The 23,857-nt window shown below is 44.1% G+C and overlaps 1 protein-coding gene and 1 long non-coding RNA gene across 3 annotated transcripts in view; both read right to left on the minus strand.

Moving 5' to 3' along the window:
* TGFBI (transforming growth factor beta induced) overlaps window positions 1-22,290 on the minus strand; it is a 112,648-nt gene extending 90,358 nt beyond the window's left edge. The window contains exon 1 of the mRNA XM_053296755.1: window positions 22,215-22,290. Within this exon, the coding sequence (XP_053152730.1) occupies window positions 22,215-22,273 (59 nt within the window). The 5' untranslated portion in view covers window positions 22,274-22,290. The remainder of the gene's footprint in view (window positions 1-22,214) is intronic.
* LOC128345186 (uncharacterized) lies at window positions 14,510-16,562 on the minus strand. Of its 2 annotated transcripts, none has more exons than XR_008316300.1 (2): window positions 16,349-16,562; window positions 14,510-14,858 (listed from the first exon to the last, which is right to left on the minus strand). It is a non-coding gene; the product is annotated as an uncharacterized LOC128345186 (long non-coding RNA). The 2 variants fall into 2 exon arrangements; XR_008316301.1 differs by lacking the exon at window positions 16,349-16,562 and adding an exon at window positions 15,869-16,042.
* Window positions 22,291-23,857: the final 1,567 nt, after the last annotated feature.

A 23,857-nucleotide genomic window follows, 5' to 3' on the forward strand; every position in this document is an offset into this window, starting at 1 on the left:
CATAAACAATTGTTTGCTGGATGGGCATATGGGAATACCTTTCTCATTGTCTCAGTTCTCCGAGTAGGCTGGAAATATTGACTATACAGACATACACACAAAAATGTTTTATACATATTTTCAAACCAAGCAACAGCCAAGAAATGGCAGCTGTTCCAGCACAAGAGGAAGCATATTTTTCCCAAAGGTCTCATAGAGCCAAATAGAAGCAGCCTTTAGCAATGATAAAGTCTTATTACTTGGAAAACCTTTTCCCCCTTCTGTATGCATAGTCTGAAGTGCAAATTACCAAGTTTTTTGGCATCAAGGATTCTTTCACTCTTGTTATGGAAGTTTGTAGGTGTCTTTGGGGTAATTCCTTGCATCTCTGAAAGCAGGGAGGGTAATTGGCAACACTGGGGTCAACCACACTGAAACAAAGGAGACATGACTGAACATAATGGCTATCCAGCAGTTGTGAAGCATGTACACAAAGAATGGCCACATTGGGATGATGTTGGAGTTCAGTAAAGCACCTTCTGTAGATGGTCCCAGGTTCCATCCCTGGCATCTCCAGATAGGGCTGAGAAAGACTCTGCCTGAAACCCTGATGAGGCATTAGTAGTCAGAGTAGGCAATCCTGAGCTAAATAGACCAATGGTCTGGTTTAGTACAAGGTAGCTTCCTATGTTCCCATTTATTTAGTTATACTTAGAGTTCTATACTACCTTTCATAAATTTATCCCACAGTAGCTTATAAAGTTAAAATACAACAGTGAAATCAATACAATCACATTAAAACTACCAACAATACAACAGAATCCAGAAATCACAAAGACAGAGCAGCAAGAGGACAGAGAAACTAGTACCTCCTAAGAGGCAAAGGCCTGAACAAACAGCAAGGCCTTTATTTGCTTCTTTAAGGCAGCCAGGGACCACATCCGCAGAAAGAGCATTTCGAAATCTGAGGGGCATAACCCCAAAGGCCCTGTCCTGTGTACATGACAATTGAGCTTCTCTCAATGTTACCACACAGAGCAGAGCCCCTTCTAATTACCTTGTTGGTTAGGCAGGACCATTCAGGAGCAGGGGGTCCCACAGGTATCTGGGCCCCAAACCATTAAGGACTTTGAGCGTAGTATCCAGCACCTTGAATTGTATCCATAAACAAATGGGCAGCTAGTGCAACATTTCCAAAATGAGCATAATATGGTCCCCATAAGTAGCTCCAAATAAAACCGTAGCCACTGCATTTTGCTCCCATTTCTGAATATTCTTCAAGGGCAGACATGTGAAGAGTGCAACTTCCATGGGCCGCGTGACCCCCCCAAACCCCCCCATCCCCTGCCGGCTCCATGACAAAGACGGCAGTTGTGTGGGCGGCCGATTTGGCCGCCCAGGGCTGCCGGCTTGCTCATCTGCAGGGAGAGTGGGCTAAGCCCATTCTCTCCGCCTAACCCCATCTGGCGAGTCTCACTGATTGTGAGACTCGCCTCACTGTCTCACTGAGCTACAGCCTCACCTCAGTGACAATGACATCTATTACAGCTTAACAACAGCTTGAACAACAATTATTACATGCAAAATGTGTGAACAATATTATTAACACGAAGACTCACTAGGGTCCTGCTCACGCATTTAAGCAGCCTGGAGCCACTGCAGAAACTGTAAGTGTGTAAAAGGCATGGTGGTGTAGTGATTAGAGTGTTGTATTAGGACTGGAGAGAATCATATTCAAATCCTGCTCAGCAACCTAGGAGCCTCACTATAAGGTCATTCTCATTACCGGCCAAAGCAGGGTAGGAATGGGAATACCCGGATAGAGAGGTTTGCGTGGAGCCGCAGGATCCGCTCCTACCCTGCTTCTCCACAGCAGGGTTACCCTATTTTTTTATGGCTTTAACAAGGTAAGTGGAGGAAAGTCCCATCTTACCTCACATCCCTGATCATGTGCACTATCAGGGATGCTTGCAGCAGTTCTTGGCACCCCAGCTGGCTCTCCACCATAGAGTGCTGCCTATAGATTGGCCAGGAAGCCAAGAGATGCCACATGGATGCGGGCAGCCTCTTTGCTGCTCACACAATGCATTGTAGGATACTGGAGGGTTTCCTCCTCCAGTTCCTCATTTAGAACACTGTTGTCGTGCTGATCGTGTGGCACACAGTGGCGTCCAGCTGATCCCTTGCTCATGTGAGGGAAGACAGGTTGTCTCCTGACTTTGCTGGCAGTCCTCCCCAGCCCAAGCCCTGGGGGTCATGTGAACGACTCATATATCCTTTGGCTTTTCACATATTCTCAGCATAATGTACCTCATAGGGTTGTTGTGAAGATCAAACGGGGGGACAATGCATGCTGCTCTGAGCTCCATGGAGGAAGGGTGGGATAAAAATGTAATAAGCAAACAAAAAGTAAATAAATTGGGTGGCATTGTCCTAGCCTTAAGTGTCCATATGTGCAGTTCTTCTTCTCTTGAGATGGTACTAGAAGTTACCATACATTGCAGCACTTCTGTGAACAGTAGCCCTGTATTTTGTTCTCTCTGTTTCTTGTGTAACTTCTAAGGATGTCCAATGCCTTTTATTATTTACTAGCTGGGCTGGGCGCAGAACATCTATGCCTCTGGCTGGCCCACCCACCTGCACTTTTTCTTTCTCTCTGCCCCCTGCCGGTTTATGGCAGGATAGGCATTGGCTTCTTCTCCCACCCTCCCCCACCCTTTCTGGTGGGCCAGCTGGCTGGCTTCTTCTGCTGCCCACCCTGCCAGTTTCTGGCTGGCCAGTTGGCAGGCTTCTTCTCACCCTCCCACCCGCCGCTTTCTGGCTGGCTGACCAGGCACCAGCTTCTCCCATCCGCCACCTCCTGCACCACTTTCTGGCCAGCCGGGCTTGTTCTCCACCCCACCTGCCAGATTCTTCTCCCACACTCCCCCACCACCACTGCCTTCTGGCTGGCCAGCCAGCTTCTTCTCACCCGCCCCCCCCCACCCCTGCTTTCTGGCTGGCCAGGTGCCAGCTTCTTCTCCCTTCTGCCACCCCCGCACCACTTTCTGGCCAGCTGGGTGCCGGCTTCTTCTCCGTCCCACCCACTTGCCACTTCCCGCCCACCCCTCCCCCTGCTTTCTGGCCGGCTGTGCGCCAGCTTCTTCTCCCGCCTACCGTTGCCGCCGCCACCACTTTCTGGCTGGCCAACCGGCTACTGCTGCCGCCACCATTTTCTTCTGCCCACGCGTCCCGTAGCTATACGGCAGCTCTCTGAACTCTCAAAAGAGCTGCCATACATGGGATTAGCTACAGGTATGTCTTAGAGATTTTTATATAAAGATACTGTTGTGTGCTCCCCACTTCTCTGAATGGTGAGAAGGTTGAGGCAGCACTAGCCAAGTTCCTCCTTCTATTGGAGGCAAAATCACTGGAGGCCAATGCAATCTTTGAAATATTTTGTTTAATAACAGCAGTCCTGCAAGACATCAACAATTCACATCGGGTTGCCAAAGAGTGGCCCAAAGAACTTCAGCTTTCAACTATCTGGAGAAGCTGAATGCTAAAAGCACTTTAGGGTGCTTCATTCTTTCCAACATACATTCCAGACATCTGTGTCTGTCTCCAAAAACTGCTTGTCCTGACCCGCACTGTTTCTTTTTATCTGTTAACCTTCTCCCCTTAGCTTATCCTCCTCGCATCAGCCGGAGGTATGTATCAGCTTATCAACCCTGACAGCTTCTGTACCGAGAATACTCTCCATCGTGAACTTCCAGTTCATCTTCTGGGCCACAAACAGTGATCTGCCTAACAAAGAGATGGCCAGTCAGTGTAACCCCATCTCATAACAATATTGTGCCCAACGTTATGCAGGCAACCTAGATAGGTCTCTGCTCCACAAGAAAATACAATATAAGATAAGATAGGCAGTGGGGAATTCCTCAGAGAGAGGAATACAGAGAGAGACATTAAGGAGTGAAAAATGTGAGCAAATGCTATCACATATACTTAAAGTTTGGTTTCCGCTGAGTATGAAGATTGAGGGCAAGGCAGAGGTTACATGGAAAAGGTTGGTTTTTAGGGTTGATGGGAAGGAAGAGAGGTCATTGGTACAAGCTCAGGGTGGAACTTCCACACATAGGGGGCAGCAAGGCAGAATCATTTACAGGAAACGGAGGACCAGCTAAGAGAGCCGGAGGAGTAGACAACACAGAAAGGGATATAACAAGAAAGAGTTGGCAACCCCCCAGGACTGGCCTGGAGTCTCCAAGAACTGGCATTCATCTCCAGGTGACTCTTGAAAGAAATCCAGGTGATGTTGATGGCTTGCTATTGTGACAAGTATTGGGGATGGGGGCATGGGAAATCTCCAGGAACTTCAGTCATCCCATCTTCGGTGAGCACTGGGAACTCATTGGGTGAAGCAAGGTCATGGATAGCTATAAATAAATAAAGACAGCAGCTGTCATCCAGACTAAGAAAGTGCTGGAGCTATGTGAGAAGTGGTGGCACTCCTGATGTGTTCCTGCCCTACACATCACCAGCACTCGCATAGGAAGAGGTGAGGTTTTACACTTCTCCCGAAAGCACCCTGTGCCTATGAACAAATGTCCCTAAGGGCTACACAATATTTTTGTGTGCACAGAGTGCTTCTGGTGGAGGAGGAAGTCATCAAAATGCAACCCTGCACCCCTCACATGACCACCACTGCTGCGTTAGTCGAAGCTATCAGGAGTACCACTGCTTCTCAGGTAGCACCAGCGCTTCTTTAGCCTGGATGTTGGCCAATTAGTTTGTGCTGGGTATCAAAGGGGATGGGAGCATAACACAGTGTCACTGTGCAGTAAGTCTGTCCACCCTCAGAAGCAGCAGCCAATGAAATGGAACAAGGAAACTCACAATGCAATCCTGTCATTAGCATCAGTGGTAACATAAGGGATAATCTCCTGCTCTACATGAGATTGGGGAAGCTGTTGGGGGCAGAAATCTTTGTTATGAAAAGTGTGTTCATATTAGGAAGTTGTGCTTGGTTTGTGCTCTACATTTTCCCGTAAGCTAGGCCCAACTTACATTAGTATCCCTAGACATTACAAGGGAGGAAATGAAGGAAATGTGGGTTAGGGGGCAGCAGCAAATGACTATTCCCTTCTTTCTTGCCTATCAGCATACATTTGTGAAGAATGTTATTGTTTATATGTGAAAGTGAACCCTAGAGTGACAACAAAGGTGTAAAAAATAAGATGGCTCATTGCCTTTCTTTTAATTTGTTTCAGCCTTGATCTGTTCCGTGATTGCATAAACAATGTCAGCAAGGAAATGAGGGTCTCCCTGAGGAGAAAAGTTCATAGGAAGAAGGTCTCATTTTGCCACTTGCTAGTCATGTTGTTATTGCTGCTGCTGCTGCTAAGAGCCCTGCATAGAACAATGGGTTGAATGTTCCAATATTTTTTTCTTCCATGGAGGCAGGAATACTCATGGAAGAATTTACAGGTGGCTTTTGTTATTTGCAGTAGTTCTGTTCTCGCCTATAGGTGCAAATACCAAAACCATGAATAACAAAACTTTGAGTCAATGTGGGGTTAGGTTCCTATTTTAAAAAGGGCCAAAAAACCAAGGGGGGCATATATAAAATGTATACCTCTTCAAAAGAGAAAACGTTATGTCAGAACAACCTCCTGGAAAAGAGTGTGCTTTTGTAGGAATATTGTCTTGTCTCTTGAAGGGATACAATAGTCTTGGAAGGTACTGGAGTTCCCAAAGAGATTTTAGTTTGGCAGCATAGAGTGCTGTGGGCTCAGAAATCCAGGAAAGAACTGGAATGGTGGAAGCTACAATCAGGCGAAGATTGAGGGAAGTTGCAATGGAAAATCTTAGAAAAGTAGGAAGGAAGAAAAACTAGGTTCTATGCCACTGTAAGTCCAGTTGATGGAGGGTGATTATCTAAGTGTGGGAGCAAGGCTGGATGCACATAAGAACACAAACATGGAGGTGAGTCTCACGATCAGTGAGACTCGCCTTTAGGGGTTTTGCGGGGAGAGAGGGCTTAGTCCACTCTTCCAGCAGACGATTGGAAGGGAAGTCCTGGGTGGCCGGATTGGCTGCCCACATGATTGCCGGCTCTGTCGTGGAGCCAGCGGGGGCTGTGGGGACTGGGGGCCGCACAGCCCCCAAACATTCCAGGAAGCCCCGCACAAGCGTGTGGGGCATCCTGGAGAGATCCCCAGGATTGGGAGGCTTGTTTCAGCTACCCAGCGGGGGCCTCCTCATGTGTTGCCGCGGTGTGGAGCTGCGGCACAGCAATACACGATCAAAAAGACGGGTCTAGCGGAGTGCTCGCTCCGTTAACCTTGGCTAAGGGGAGAGGGAATTAGGAGGGTTTGCTGCCTGGAGCCACGCAGCTCCCGTGGCACCAGACGATCAGCAAAAAGCGAGCTAGGCTCCCTTAGCCCGCTTTTTGCAGATCGTGAGAATCTACTCATTGTCTTGTTGGATCAGAGCAAAGATCCATCTGGTTCAGTATTCTGTCTCCAACGATAGCCAACCAGTGCCTTTCATACCTGCCAACATGTTCCTGTTTTTCCCCCATTCAGGTGAACAGGAAAATAGGGACATGTTGGCTAATATAGCCTTTGGAAAACTCATAAATAGGGCATGAAGACAATATTCACCCCTTGTTTGTTTCCAGCATCTGATAAAGAAAGGAATAATCTCCCTGAAGATAGGAGTTCTACCTAATGGTGACATTTAGAGTGAGGACTTCTAACTCTCCTGTCTCTTAACTCCTGCTCTTGCTCCCATGTTGGGGAAAGATTTTCTAAGTTCCAAAGAACATTCATTCCTGATATGTTTGTACCATGCGTTAGAATCTTTATAAGCTCAGTATGTCTGAGTGTTGGGGTGCCAAGTGACTATTTATTTAATTAATTTCTTGGACATTGAAATGTTTAATACAGAATTCTTTTCCTTGCTCCATTACATCATGATGTTAGCCTTTCTAAGCTTGGTCCAGGCTCAGAGAGTGGAAACATGGCAGCTGGCCATCTCCTAGTTCTCTTCACCCCTGGGCCCCCCACCCAGCTTCATTCATATATATACACACACACACACACACACTCAATCTCTCTCTCTCTCTCTCTCTCTCTCTCACATAAAATGCATTTTAGATCCTGTATTTTTATTTGGAAAACATATGGTTTAATTTAGCAAGAGCGATTTTGGAGATTACAGTTAAGCAGATGATTGGGAAAAGATGCTGTTTATAGGAAGAGAAGTAAAAGAGTGAGCCAGTTTAGGATATTTATCAAAGTTCTGTGATTGAATCAGGAAGATGAAGAGCATTAGGTCTATTTCTTCACAGCCCACTTAATTTTAGTATTTTTATCCTCCTTTTCATATAACCAATACAGGAGAGTATAAGAATATCTTAGGGCTAGCCAGTAGTTGCACCAATTTTGAATCTGTCTCAAAGTTTTCTTTAGAGAACTGTCTTTGCTTTCAAAGGCTTCACTCCATTATTGTGGTGCCTTAGGGTCAAATGCCATGTGATGTGTTCAGTCACAACTAGTTTTTCCTTTACAAGCTCCTTAAAAAAAAAAAAAGGAATGCAACCACAGAGATTACAGTCTGCAGCAGAAGGCCTGTAGGGTGGGGTAGGTGAGGAGGAGATGGAAGAGGCAGAACTTTAATTATTTCCCCCCCGGCAATGTTTCCTCTTTAAAAAGGAAACATTGGCCCCCGTGTAGAGGGGAGGGGGTTTGTCCCAGCCCGCTCTACACGAGGCCCAAGAAGGGCTCTGATTAGCCCGTCAGGTTTGGGGGCGGGGTTTCGGCTGGGAACGGACGATCCCCGCCCCGTTCTCTTCAGTTGGCGCCAAGCAGCAGCAAGAGAAGGAGCTCTCTATCGAGAGCTCTCTCGGACGAGAGGCTTTGGCGGCGAGGCCAGCAGGTCCGCCGCGAGCTGCTCAAGGGAAGCCGCGACAGCGGCCCACGAAAGGCGGCGGAGGCACTTTGGCCTTTACGGCAAGGCTCGCCGTCGGGCTACGAAGGCCGGGGGGCAGCAGGTCCGCTGCGGGCGGCCCGAAGGAAGCCGCGGCAGCGGTATCCGAAGGCCAGGAAGGCCCGGCGCTGGACACGGCGGCGGCAACGCCCAGGCCTTCACAGCGGGCCTACTTCAGGCCGCACAGCCGCCTAATACGGGCCACGAAGTGCTGCGGGCCGGCACGGGCCTAGAAGAGGCGGCGGCGGCCACGTGGGCTTTCGCGGCGGTGGCTAGGCCTCTGAGGCAGGCCTACTTCGTGGAGGCGGCGGCCTTCTTGGTGGATTCGGCGGCCACGTTGGGGGAGAATAGATTGCCATGAAACCTGCTTCAGGACTTCAGCAACCTGTGGGCTGAGCGGTCCGGGGTTGGGTGAAGGCCTAGAGGTATCCAGATCCTCTCTTACAGAAGGGGGGGTTGGCTTCGAAGGAATTGGGTAGGGTGGGCCTGCCCATTCCCAAGCCAGGGTGTGTCGCCCAGTAGGTGCTAGGTGGGACTTCAGAGTTCTAACCTGCTTCTATTGGCCCGCACTGTTCTTTAGGGTGATTAATCACCTAGTGTTCCAGACCGCCATGCCTTGTGTATAATTAATAAAGTTGTGGCCCTTTCAACCATACTAAGTCTGTGTGTCTTCTTGGGCCAGGGTCTGGGGACAATTACAGGTACCTGTATCTTTTCCACTGTGAAGGATAAAGCAGCTTGGATGGTGGCAACTTTTAGTAGAATTCTTTTAGGCACAAGGGTTAAAAGGCCTCTGCCCCCTTCTGCTTTCCCCCCTTCTGCTGCAGATTGCAGCCTATCTAGCTCCATTTTGTAAAATAAATAATATACAAAAATGAAATTAAAATATGAGACAAAACTGCACAAGACTTATTTTCACTGCTGTTTGCCCTTTGGGCTACCCTTTTCTATGCCCTGTGAAGTTCTTTTCTGAGTTAACAGGAAAACTTTGAAAAAGTCCACACCTTTCACTTGCACTAATCAAACCTAAACTCAGATATTTTGAGGTAAGATCCACTACTTCAATTAAACTTACTTCTACATAGCAGCTAGGAATGTCTGCAACAAAACAAACAAACAAACAAAACTTGAAAAGTGTCACAGAAATAAAAATGATGTAATCTGGGCTTTGGGGGCCAGATCTGACCTCTGTATCAAGCCCTAGGAAGTCCAGCCATTAAATAGATTGCTATAGGTGCAGCTATGCTTGTTGTCATGCAAACTATAATATAAATAAATCAGTCTCTGTTTTTATGCGAAAGAAACAATTGTAAAAGTCACAGTCCCTGGCTTTATACAAATAGTTGCAGGTTAAAAAAAAATTAAGTCAAATTTTGCTCAGGCACTCTAGCCTAGCTGAGTTCAAAAGAGTGGTCATTTAGAAGAAAATACAGGAAACTGCCTTAAGCTGTGTCAGATGTTGTGTTTAGTCATTAGCCTTTCTTTATTAAGTGATTTTTTAATATCTTTGAGGCCCACCTACCATGGCCAGAAAAGTACAGTCCTGCAATATCATCCAGAAAATATTCCCCATAGCTAGTCTTTTCTGTTCTGTAGCACATATTTCACATCTGCTTCTGCAACCTGGTGCTTCATATGCCATAGTCACTGTATTATGCATGCTCTGAACGAGAAGTGTCTTTTCCTTTCATATAGAACCTGTGGATCTTATCAAACTGATTTTCCCATCCTGAGAAGTGTTTTAGCCAAGCCCTACAACATGTCAGTGTAACAGGCTGTCATTATTACTACCAAGGAAAAAAGATATTTCCACCGCAATTTTTTAAAGTCATCAGTTGTTATACATGAATAACATGATGTAATCTATACAGAATTCCAGTAGGATCCATCTATGTTTTGTAGTGTGATCAAGACAGACACATTTGGTATTTATCACTTTTACTTATTTGAGACATCAATTCAGAATGCTTTGGCACCTTCAGCAGAAGTCACTGTGTGTATGTCCAGTTGGCAACTCCAAACTTGCACTTCTGCAGTTTATTACACTTCTGAGATGTGCTAATTTAGGCTAAGACTCTTTTGTGTCTGTTAAGCAGTAAAATAAACAGAACCAGAAAAGGGAAGTCTGCCTTTCTTGTCTGATGATGCAGCAAGGGACAACCCCTTTATGAGCCCATGGGTTTTTAAGTCATATGGTTTCAATCTTTAATGCTATATGAAGAGCTGAAGTCATTCTTGGCTTCTTCCTGTTCAGCAGTACTTTTCTAGATACTAAATCAGAGACAGCAGAAAAGGTGAGAAGACAAAAGCGTTGTTTTGATCTATTCAGTGGTTTCACCTGTGCTGAAAGGGTCACCTGCATGGCTCAGCACATCTCCAGATGACTACTCAAGATGTACTGGATTGTGATACTACACATATTACATTTCTCAAGGTGTGCTACATCTCAATCTGCACACGTTAATATCAGTCATAAGCTCCATTAAAATGATCAGTGTGTGTTGACTTAATAAAAAAAAGTTGTTCTGGTAAGAACTAATCTGCTTACTTTCCTTTCACTATATTCTTGATTAATAATTACCATCTTCACAAGTTAGCCCACTTCAGTCTTAAATGTTCACACATCCACCATCTTGAATTGGGGTGGATGATGTTGACACAATCTACGCCACTGAAGTGTTGCTATGTCCCTATGGTACAACTGTACCAAATTTGGTTCAAATCACTTAGGCAGTCCACAAGTTAGTCCACTTGTGCCTCAACTGTTCATGCATCCGCCACTTTGAACCAGGGTGGATGACATCATTACAAACTATGTGCTTGAGCCATCCCTATGTGTCCCAACACCTGTAGCAAATTGGCTAGGTGGTTCACAAGTTAGCCCACTTGCACCTCAAATACATCGACCATATTGTATTTGGGTGGTTGATATCACCACCAACGATGCCTTTAAGGTGTCCCTAGAGTATATGTCCCTACAACAGCACTAAATTAGTTCCAAATCAGTTCCCACTTGTGCCTCAAACATTCACACCTCCACCATCTTGAATCAGAGTGGTTGACATCATCACAAACTATGCCATTGAAATATCCCTATGTGTCCCTACAACTGCACCAAATAAGGTCCAAATTGGTTCCCACTTGTGCCTCAAAAATTCATGCATCCACCATCTTGAATTGGGGTGGATGACATCATCACAAACTATGCTGTTGAGGTGTCCCTTCGTGTCACTAGAACTGCACCAAATTTGGTCCAAATTGGTTAGGCGGTCTACAAGTTAGCTCGCTTGTACTGCAAATGTTCATGCATTTGCCATTTTGAATCAGGGTGGATGACATCATTACAAACTACACCTTTGAGCTGTCCCTATGTGTCCCTGCAGCTGTATCAAATTTGGTCCAAATCAGCTAGGCAGCTCACAAGTTAGCCCACTTGTGCCACTGATGCATCTGCCATCTCAAATTGAGGTGGATAACATCATCACAAACTATGCCATTGAGGTATTTCTATGTGTCCCTACAACTGTACCCAATTTGGTTCATATTGGTCCGGGCATTGCAAAGATGATAGGCAGGGGACGGACTCACACACATGGATATATAGACAGAATGCCAAGTGATCTCATAAGCTTACTTTCCTTAATGAAAGTAGGCTAAAAAGTGATAAAAACCCATCCTTCAATACCAGTTAATTTACTGGACCTCTTGGGCACTCCTGGAGCCTCTGCAGTCTGCAACCAAAGGCCATTTATGGTCTCAGATGTTTGCATCACATGTGAGACCCTCATACTGAAAATGTAATAAAACATAACATTATACAACTTCCTGCTACACACAACTGTTGAAGAAGAGAGGATGGTGCAGCTGCTCTGCTATCGAGTTCAGTGCAACATTTGTAGACTGATGTTTCTTTCTAGTGCAGAACAAACTGCTGGTCTGTGGAAACTAAATGTTTTCCTGACTATAACACATTAACTTACATAGGTACCAAAAGCAGCACAAGCAGTCTGCATATCTCTTTTGGTAAAACAGGTATCACGTTTATAAAGACTGCTGTCAGATAGAGTCCAGAGAAACAGCCAGATGTTTCCCTAGTATGATTTATATCTGGATATGTTTAAATTAAACTATTCTAGATGAAGTTATAAGAATATAAGCCACAAGTAATGACTGTTGGCTGACCAATAAAATGCCTTGTGTGCAAGAAATGGTTGCTGTTGACATAGACCATGGCTGACCACCATTGTACGCCTGTAGACCAAGGGTGAATAATGGAATTTCCAGATGGTTTCCCTCCCTTCCCCTTGTTATGGGGCAGGTGGTTTGGTCCTTGGCAGTGTTGCATTCTTTAAATGCAACACTAATATACAAAAACCCTCTGAATAGAGTCACCAACTCTATTCACTAGTCAGAAACACTTTCATGATATGAATCTTGCATCAAGAAGAGATTCAAAAGGCAATACCCGTTAACACAGACAGTTCTTCACCCCGTCTGTTTGGCTTAAATGGGGATGGAGCTGTAGCTCAGTGGAAAAGCACCTGCTTTGTATGCAGAAGGTCTCAAGTTCCATCCTTGGCATCTCCAGGTAGGACAGGCAATAGCTTTCCAAAACCCTGGAAAGCCACTATCAGTCAGAGTAGACAATACTGAGCAACAAGATGGACCAATGGTCTGACTCTGTATAAGACAGCTTCCTGTGTACCTATGCAGCAGAAAACAGTGGTATTTACCTCAAAGAACCCTGTTCAAATCACAGGGAGGCAGAATTCCTCTTTCAGAATGGTGTTGTGCAGCATCTTTTGCTTGTGGATTGGATGTGAAAGATTGCTATAAATTCAGACATACGCTCTTGGACCTTTCCTGAAAAATCCTCTCTCCAGTCAATAGAAGCAAAAGACACCTAATTTGACTCTCTGGATTAGAAAGCACGAAATCCAATTTTCTTAAATTAGCATTATTCCTGGCTACCAATCCCAGTCAAAATGAGTGGACTGCCTCATAATATATCACACAAGAAACCTTATGTGCCATTACTCATCTTATTAAGTAATCCCTGAAGCTTCAGCGGAATCCCAGGGTTTTCCAGAACATAGAAAACCACTGGCATAAATAAATGGAGGAATGAAAAGTAATGTGGAGGACAAATAATGGAGAGTCAAATACACTGAATGTATGATTGTCTCTCCCTCATGTTTTGTTTAGAAGTAGCAGCCACAGGGGAGGAGTGATCCAAATAGGGGGCCATAGCACATGGGGAGCGGGGGGCAGGGTCCCTCGGACCCTTCCTCCCATGCCATTTCCCCATTGGCACTGAACCCTCCCCCAAAGGTGGTTCCCCAAAGATGTCATTGCATCAAATGCACTGGTGGCTGGTATGGGCAGGATTGGAGGGGGCAGAAAACAAGCTAAAAGTCATTCACACTCATCTTGCCTCTCTGTCTCTCCCCTTGCCCTGGCATCATGTTAACCCCAGATGCACAGGCTGATATTCGCTTGGTTGGGGATAACCTGGTGAATACCAACCCACATGCCTAGGGCTAACACCGCAGTGGGGCAGAACAAGAGACAGAGAGGCAGCCAGGGCAGGGCAAGACGAGTACAAGTGAGCTGCATCTGCAGCTCTTCCCCCTGCCCACCCAACCACAACTCTGTACCACTGATCAAATTATGGCACCTTGAGGGAACCATTTTCCACAGAGGCCAACTCACCTTCCCATGCACCATGGTACCAACCAGATTGGGCCCCCACAACTTCTATTTCTAAAAAAATAAGCACAGGAGACAATTATATGATTAATATATCCTCTAGTCTGGTTCTTAGCGGAGGAACAGAATGCAGACGAAGTTAGTCATGACTAAGTTAGTCATTACTAATTGGTGGCCTCCTGTACCAGCTGCCATAATTTATTACAGTTGGACAAGTCATGACTAGGTTGGATTGGACCTTGCTCTGTATTTAAGCCATTGAGAAGCTGGCTTCAGTTACTTACTTTTACTTTTCTTGCTTTCAGACTAAAAGGAATCTTTCCAAATAACTACTTCCTATTTTTATAATCTTCCATTATAATTCTCAGTGTAACACATTCTCAGTTTTCCTCCACTATTCCCTCACTCTGTATTCATCAATCTCTATAAAAGAGATTCATCAATCTCTATAAAAGAGATTCATCAATCTCTATAAAAATTCTTTTCAATTGCATTTCTGATATTGGGCCCAAGCTTTCCTGATATTGCATTCCTGATATTGGGCCATTCTTCTGAATTTCTTGTAACACCATTATTTTTTCACCACCTATAGAATCACTCTAATGTGTGTGTATGTTTAAATTTAAAGTTCCTTAGAAGTACTAATTTTAGAAGTTGAAGTACTTAGAAATAGGCACATGTTCTTCCATTGCTTATGCAACCTAAGCACAGCTAGCTTGCTGAAGTCTCTAGACACAATTCATAGTAAGCATGGCATATGAATATTCCTCAGAAATATAAATTGCAGAATTTACGTGCAAGTTCCATTGGTTTTCAGTGAAACTTAAGCATGTTCAGCAACTGGACCTCTTCTTTCATGTACATTTAATCTTCATATCAATGTCGACACAACAATTATGCCATTTAGAAGGGGTTTTGCTTTACTTTGTTATGTTTTTGTCTTCCAAATCTTTCTACATTTCTCAGCTCTTGTAGCAGCTAGCCCAGTCCTTCTTTTTAGGAGCTCTTCACATTCCTTTGCCTCAGACAAGTCATCAGAGACACATTTCTTCTGCCTATACCAGTTCTTTACTTTTGATTTCTTGATGAACCATAATTCTTTTAGTACCTACATATGTAATGATATTAAACACTATAGCTTGCATGGATTTCTTTTTGTTGTTGGCATCAGCTTCTGGAATGTTGGCTGATCAATCCTAAAGCGAAAAAATGAAATAGATCAGCATTGTCACAGGGACTAAAGACTTAATGAGATTTCTCATATAAATAATTTCCAGATGTTTGGTACAGGGAGTCTGCCACACATGACGTAATGACAAGTTGCTCTCTCTCAGTTAATGACAGCTTCATTTCTTTTTTACTTCTTTGTTATGGCCTATGAGATTTCTTTTCTGCTCCAAGAAAATCTTTGGAAAATGACTTCTGTATGTCTGCAAAGCTAAGGTATCTTGGAGAATGAAGTTCCATTCAGATTATTTTGAAAAGATAGACAGAATAAAATTACAGACCTGCACTTAGGCCTCACTCATATGCATACTTGCCTGGAAGAGTAAGTCCCATTGAACACAGTGAGATTTACTTCTGAGTAAACATGCATAGGATTTGGCTGGCTGCACACCAGATTTAGTTCCAGTTATACTTTCACAGTGGCTATATTCCATTTATTCATTTGTTTGTTTTTTAGACCCCCTTTTGTCACATATACCCAACCCTACTTCCAATAATTAAAGCATATAAATTAGCAAAGCTTAAAACAATAAAAATATAATGAGCAAAAGGCAAAAGCACAGCAGCAGTGTTCATATACCGCAGGCAGTGGCTGGCCTCCTGACTAAGCTGGTATCGGTGTGCTTGGAAGTTCTGCCCATGCTGAGAAGCGTTTTCTTAGCTCTGCCGCATGGAGTGTGCAGGGTGAGGAGGGACAATTTTCATCGATCTCTGCTTCCCCCTGAAGTATCCTGTGCCAGCCAGAAATATGTCCCTCAGAAGCACAACCCTCAGGAACATATTTTTGAGTGGTGCAGGGCACTTCCAGAGGAAGCAGATGAGAATCACCCCACCTCCAACCCTCGCAGCCTGTGTGCTGTGCTCCAGTGCTGCAGTGCAGTAGAAGCTTTTTCCCTGCAGCATGGCTGTGTCTTCCAGGCACACTGACACTGGCTTAGTCAGGATGTCAGCCATTGATAACTAGGGGGGGAAATACCACCTGTGTCTTTTCATTGTCCAGATTCCTAGAGAAAGAGAGGAGTCTTCACTTGTCTATGAAAGGTCATGAGGGAAGTGAGGAGGTGTGCCCCCACAGGAAGGGAGTTCCACTGTCTGTCCCACATGGATGACAATGATTCCAGCTGGCATTGGCAGGTGGAACAGAGCCCCCTCAGAAGACCTTGCAAGGCAGATAGATTCACTTGGGGTCAGACATTTATCTAGGACCCAAGTCATTTAGGGTTTTAAAGGTCAAAACAGCTCCTTGAATTGAACTCAGAAATGAATTGCACAACGATACTTCTGGCCACAACACCCAGGGCTTCCAGGAGCAACTCTAGGAGAACCAGGAGAACCTCCAGACTGTGCCCCTGTAATGAGGCCATTAGATAGATAGATAGATAGATAGATAGATAGATAGATAGATAGATAGATAGATAGATGCCACCTTTCAAACCCATGGGTTCACAAGCCAGCTTACAGATGAAGGTACAAATACAACGAAAAACCAAAATCAATATAGTTCTCCTTCACAGGGCAGTTGTTCGCCTGAGCAGAGCAGGTGCCTGATGTCTTTGCCTGCCTTCTTCTCACTGGCTCTTCTCCCTCACAAGACAGTTAATGCCCAAGAGCCCCATGAGGGGGAAATGATAGTTCAGCTGGACAGAGCAGGCATCTGCTTTTTTTCTTTTCTTCCCCTGTCACCCTCTCTCTCTTTTCCCTCACATGACATGCTTGGCTTCTGTCTGCCTGAGAGGTTAAAATCTATGCAGCTGAGGAGCAAACTTTTTTGATGGTATCAACTCATCTATAAGGTGTCCTCCCCGCCCCGCCCAATAACACAGATAAAGGGCAAATGTATTTTTTGATTAGACATGCTTTGCTGACTTAGGTATGTGTCAGTTTGCCTTCAGGCATTGCTTTCTATAGTCATCTTCACACTTTGGAAGCAGCAGCAAAAAACAAGGATGTGGGAGAAACCCCCAACCAAAGGGCCACCCATGGGGATTGGCTACCCTTCCCCTTTGATTTCCCCCCTGCAACTTCCGAATTTGTCCCTATTCAATGTAATGGAGCAACTTTTAAAAATGTTTCCGGCCCTCCAATTGACTTGGAGAAATGATCTAATATCTTCTAAATGTTCAAGATCTTGGATCAGTTCCAAATTAATCTGAGGTGAGTCTGAGAGAGCTCACTCAGCTGTATATGCCACTTTCTACCAACTACCAGGTGCCAGAAGACTTTGCAGCTCAATGGAGCAGTTGTTTCAGTGGCTTGTATCTTTACTGCCAGCCCACCCAAGTCCCCAGATAGCTCATTCCACTCCCCACCTCTGGAGAGAAGGGCCTAATCAAGACAATGACATTCATTGTCAGGGACCAAAATTGACCACCATAAACACCTCCATGGAACCCTAATATATTGTGCCCTTATGTACATTTTAACTGTAAGTCACAAATCCAAAATGCTCTGACTTTATTTATTTATTTATTTATTTATTTTCATATTTATATCCCGCTCTTCCTCCAAGGAACCCAGAGCGGTGTACTACATACTTGAGTTTCTCCTCACAACAACCCTGTGAAGTAGGTTAGGCTGAGAGAGGCCCCAATTTTCCCCCCTCTTTCTCTTTTTTTCCTTAGTTACCAATTACAGTTTAGAAAACCCGTTGTCAACTTGTTATCCATGGAAAGGCTGCTCTGAAAACCATTACCCATATTTGTCACAAGTAACTAGTATTCAGCAGTATATTATCTCCTTGAATTGATATAAGCGCTAAACACCATGGCTTTCCTTATGGTCTTTGAAAAACGTTCTTTTGTATGTTGATGCTCAACAATATGGAGCTGGTGTTCTGGTTCAGAACATCTGAAGGTCTTTCTGCCTTGAATTATCAAACTGCTTCAGATCTGTGCATTTGGATATTCTGCCAGCTTTTAAAAAGGCAATTGGGTTCATGAACTGTGCTCTGAATCCCTTCCATTGGGCTCTAAATTTACCATCTGGGCTTCCTGACATAGAGTCCTTGATTTAGTCCTGTGGCTTCTACATGCATATTTTCCATAGGCATTAATATAAATCAGCTGCACAAATCTTTTCTGAATTACCAAGATGGGAGGTTTTTATCTCAGCTTTCTTCCTGCAGTTTTTCTGCTGGACATTTTTCTGCCTTTGGTTACAGAAGGCATCAAGGAGGACACAGTGGCTCACTGAATTTTACAAAAAAGTGCATTTGCACAATAATTGCAGACTTCTATATTATTTCCTAAAGAAAAAATAGAGCGACTTTCAATTTCCTTCCACTTCATTTCAGAAGTCATAACATTCTAACATGAAATATCTCATTGAAGATTATACTGTTGTGTGGGAAATTTAAACAAAAAATCTGTATAGGCATAGTCCCCTTTGAGAGAACAATGAAAAGAGTGTTTATAGAAGTCATTAAGAATGTATAACAAATAGCTTAGAGGGGCAAGATTTCCAGCAGAGTATGTGTGTGTTTGTGGCAGTGGAAGCAGCATGGGGGAGGGGAGGGAAGGGTTACCCTTACCTCCTCCTAAATCATGGTCCAAATCTGGATCTTGGATCCCTTTGCTGTCTTTTGTAAAGAAAAAGACATAGGGAATTCCAAGCATGCAATTCCAACATACCGTTAAAGTAACATCTAGACTAGCCCTTAGTTTCTAGCTCATCACTGTGAATGCAATTCAGAAACTTTCCCCGATTATTAATACAATATAGAAAATGGAAAAGAATCATAATTTTTCTGCTCAGTGTGTTACTTTCATTTGATTTACAGACACAGAAAATCCAAATACATTTTAGAAGTGATTGTGAAAATTTGTTTAATGAACCTTTTGTAAAATGAACTCCTTTATTCACTAACATATTGAATGAACAGGTAATATAGAGGTGCAGTAGGAATAGGTAATATGCACAGGCTGCTAAGTGAGCAAAGAGGCACCTTTTCAAGTGGTGATTCGCTATATATTTAACAAGGGGAGAGCAACTGGCCCTGTCCACCCTCAGCACAGCATCCCTCCAGTGGCTGTTGCTGGTGGTCTACCTTACGGTTTATGTTTTTAAGATTGTGAGCCTGTTCTATAGCTGCTTCCCTCACAAACACAAAGTAATCAAGAGTTTATTAACCAAGATTAACCAAGAGTTTATTCAGTAACAACTCCATTTTCTCCTGCTCCTTCCCTTCCCTTTTCCTTTCTGACTTCACCACCCACTGCCCCTACTCTCTACAGCATCCCCACTGGCACAAATTTATAAACAACAAAACATAAAAGATACTGCATAGAATACAGCAGAGCCCTTTGGGGACAGGGCCCCATCTTATTTGTTTGTTTGTTTTTCTTTGTAAACTGTTTTGAAAATGTTTGTTTAATATATAATTAAATGTTGTATATAAATATGTGCCAGCTTACTGAGGCCAAAGAAGAGACAAGTGGTGGAGCAGATTGCTGGTGCTCAAGAATCAGGAGCTAACCAAGCTGCACTGAAGGCAGAGGAAGGAAAGGGTGGCACCAGACTCCTTTGCCCTCCAGAATACTAGGGCGGGGGCTAGAGTGGAAAGGAGGCAGCCAGGATAGGACCACCAGTATATGTGCTTGATCATAGAGCATCACTTAGATGATACAGCCCAAGCAGTGGCCTATCACGTGAGGAGAAGTGGTGGTGTTGCTGCTCCTGCCCTGTCCAGCTAGCACACTGTCCCCTTCCCCTGCATGATCACATGGGGCAGGGATGTCCGAACTGGCCCCTATTTCAAGTAGGTAATTCTACATTCAAGTAGTATATTTAAACTGTGCAGTTAGGATTCAGTCCAGACATTCCGGTCCCATGTGGGGATGAGTGGAAAGCAGTGCATCTGGCTTCCTTTCATGCAATGGGCTGCCACTCAGAGTGTATCATCCAAATCGGCCCTAATACAACTCTCATACAGAAGAACAAATCCCCTCTCAAATGTATACAACATATATTATTGTAGAACCAGATATGCATAATTGTGATCATTTTTGCTTTGCTTAGCTTAAGGCTGGGATTGTACCAATATACGCAATTTGTAACATGTCAACATAAATCACATGAAAATGGAGAGCAGATGTTACAAGGCAATAGGAGCTGCGATTATTGTGCTTAGGTTGTACTCTTATGGAAAATACCCACAGCAGGCTTTGAAACATGCTCTACATATAGAGTAATGTGACTACTTGAAAAGAATATTTATGTGTTGGGTGATTTTATTGCAAGAGGTAACTCATCTTGTTAGTCTGGTTTCAGATGAGTCAGACTAAATTTACAGATGGTTTGGCTGAAGGAATATTTTCCAGTAACTGATCATTCATTTGTAATTGTCTATATCCCCTGGGTATGACCTTTTCACAGCTTTATTTTGTTTTTATGGCTCACAGAAGCCTCTCCTATCCAGTTTATGGAAGGTATTTTACTTTTTCCATCTAAAATGTTGAAGCTTCCCTTTCATTAAGAAAAGACATATCTTTGCTTAACTTTGGAATAAATCACAGGCTAGAAGAGTGTGAACTACAAGTCCATGAAGATGCCGGCATGGTTAAATAGAAGAAGACCAGTGTCATGGAAGCCATAAAAAGCAGGAAGGCTTCCTTTAATTCTTAGATATTTTTTTAAAAGCACCAGTTTTGCCAGTGGTTATAAGATACTTAAAAATAGCTAAAAGCATAACAACAACACACAAAGGAGGCACATGGACAGCCATATGGAAAGAGGAGGCTGGATTAGAAGGACCCTCTACCTGATTCAGCAGGACTTTTACATTCTTAAAATGAAGAGCTGTTATACACATTGGGCTTGTTTGGACAACACATCCAGGCAGAGGCGTATCTAGGGTAAATAGCGCCCAGGGCAAGCACTGAAATTGCGCCCTTGTCCAAACAGGAATGATGGGACTTGTAGTCAACAATATCTGGAAATCCCTTTTAAAAGGAACACTGTACCATCTAGGCATGGTTGTTGATCAAAACCTGAAAACATGAGCCATCTCTGTAAAAGACTTAGAACAACAGTCAGGAGTTATGTGAGGATTCCAAGTGTCATTTTCTCTGTCTCATATCATGCTTTTTAAAAAACATGACTTTGTCCTAGACTAGAGGATCACCTGCCCAAATAGCCACTAGAAAAATAGGGGAAGAAGAAGGTGGTGGTGTGTGTGTGTGTCTATAAACCAGTGAATGATTCCTGCCAGCCTTTGTCTTATGATGACTGTTGGCTCATGATGGGATATATGTGCATTCACCACACTAGTGCTTACTTTGACACCAGGAGGGAGGAGGATACATTAGTTTGCCACACTAGATAGAGGAATTTTCAACAGGAGCAGACAGCCAAGTTCTGCCAGGGGCAAAACAAGCCCCTGCCCGACTAAGAAATCATTGTAATTTGCCCCTTCCCATCACAAGCAGTGTGCTGTTCTTTTATTATTGATTCTAAATCTCAGATATCCCAATCATGGATGGAAAATTCAAGGTCAGTTTACAAGAGACACATTTGGAATGTACCAAGATGAGTTTTTAAAATGGGCCACCAGCCCCTCAATGTCCAGGGCCTCCACGCACCCCAGGCCCCCAAGGATTTAAGTCTGATATTTCAAAATAAGTATGCTGCCTGGAAATACATTTCACTGAATACACACACGGACACTTCACAATACATAGTGATATACATTGAGTACTATATATTTGGGCTACTTTTAATGCCTAGAACACACCAGAAACACTAATTATTAAAATGGCCTCCTCGCTGCAGATTAGCAAAGGAGACTTTCAACCATGCAGGGTGAGCCTATGTTTGTTTTCTCAGAATTCTTGAACAAATTCAGTAAAGTTTGATTCCAGGAGATTTTTCACAAGAGGCTTTGAAAGCCCTTTAACACACATCTCCTCTGGAATGGAGGTGCTGCATTCACATGTTGGCCAGATGTACCCTGAAGTCCTGTGAGTTATTGGAGAGCAGTTCACACACAAGAAAAATAAAATAAAATAAAAGCACAATACATGCTTCACAGTTCTCACTCAGACCTTCTGGGTTGCAAACCAACTTGAACATAAGTGCATTTATACATGAATGAATGAATATAATATTGTTTGTTCCAGAAGTTTTTGTAATTTTCTGCCATGAAACAAGCAACAGGCCTTTTTAGATAGAAAAAAGCCAGAAATTTATAGCCAGAAATTTTTCAATCTGTTTTAAATTAAATATTCAGAGACTTCTCAGTCTCCCCCCCCCCATCAAAGCCCTATGGCAAGCAGATCCCTATATACCTGGGGTGGGGGAGGGTAACCACAAAAAGGAATTCAGTCTACCTTGCAAAAGCTGTGTTGGATGGTCTGGGCAGAGAGTCTGCTGCAGAGAACGCTTCCATCCTGTCTCCTTCCTGGCTTGCTGGGGCCTGCCGAGTTCAGGCTTCAGAGAGGCCTACACAGAGGCCTCTCTGGAAGCCCCGCCCACCTGCCGATCAGCTGAGAGGCGGGGAGAGAAGAAGAGCTCTCTGCAGTTTGCAGGCTGCTTGGATCCTAGGCCAGAGCCGGAGAGCAAGGCAGGCAGGATGGCAAGTGGCTGAGGGGCCCTGGGGCCAGGCCGGTGGGCAATGGGGTGGGGGTGGCAGGAACTGGTGTGGTGCCCCCTCCTCAGTGGCGCCTAGGGCACATGCCCTGGCTGCCCCCCCCACCAAGTTCCACCCTTGAATGCAGGTGGTGTGCCTTTCTCTTGACAAGATGCATCCTTTCTTGCCTCGTTGCAGGCACTGTCATGGTTAGGTGTGCAGTGGCTTGTGATATCCATGTTGAGATCTGATTTGGCAATTTTGCTGAGCCAAGGCAAAGGGATGTGTATTAGTTGCTAGGCAACAGCAAGGGACTTTCAGCTGCTGTTTTGTTGGCTCTCCGACCCCTGGGCCAAATATCCCATTTACTTTTGGAGTTGGCTGGCATATATTGATACAGATATGAACTATTCTCTATCAGAAGGAGAGAGAGAGAGAGAGAGAGAGAGAGAGAGAGAGAGAGACTATTTGCTAAATGTGCTTTCAAAATTCAGCCATCTGGTCTTGGCAAAATAAGGAAATTCTATAAAAGTAGTTCCATTTTTATTAAGGGGCATCCAAAACAGTCATATCTCCTGGAGCTTTTTATTTCTCTTAAGTTAAAACAATTAGTAGACTAAATGTTGGTCACTCTGGCCAGGAAATTGAATCCTTTTAAGAAAATCAATGTATGACCATCCAGTTAGCATAATGTTAATAAAATGTAATAATGGTGTCAGGATTACAGAAACTCTCTCTTCACTTTTAAAAGGAAACTGACATTGAAGATTGGATGATATTCCTGAATCATTGCCAGAGTATCAAGCTTGTTGCCTAGAGCTGTCTGAATAAGGCACACCATTTGTCTGAAACATCACCTTTTTGCATTACTGCATCCATGGGCACAACACTCCCATGGTGATGTGTTGTTCTAGGTGCAAACACTCAGCCCAATGTATCCCATTAAGAAGGCATCTTCTGTTGATTCTAATGATTCTTCTCAGTGCATGCACAATGAGCCTCAAGAGCAAACATATTCTTGTCCTTACACTTGACCATCTTTAAGGGCTGTTAGAGATGGCCAAGGACAGGCATTCGACCACTGAGTTGTGTAGCTAATGCAGTGGTCCCTGCATTGCTGTCTTATTTCATTGTCATATCAAATCTAACATCTGCAGTGACAAGTGCTCTCTTTCAGGCTTTCCTTCTTCTCTCTTCTCCGGCAGAAAAACAGCCTGGAGGCTAAAGGTCTAATCTCATTGCTGATCCTGCATTTGGGAGGAGGCCTGCTATGTAGGGGGCCTCTTCATTCTCTTTCACTGAAGTATCAGCAGGGATGGATTGCCCTGGGTGGAGTTCTGATACAAAGCTCTCATGATATAAAGGTGGTCTCCTTGGGTTCTTCTGCCAGAGTACAAGCAAGGC

Source organism: Hemicordylus capensis, chromosome 2, assembly GCF_027244095.1.
Source record: "Hemicordylus capensis ecotype Gifberg chromosome 2, rHemCap1.1.pri, whole genome shotgun sequence".
Taxonomy (NCBI): Eukaryota; Metazoa; Chordata; class Lepidosauria; order Squamata; family Cordylidae; genus Hemicordylus; species Hemicordylus capensis.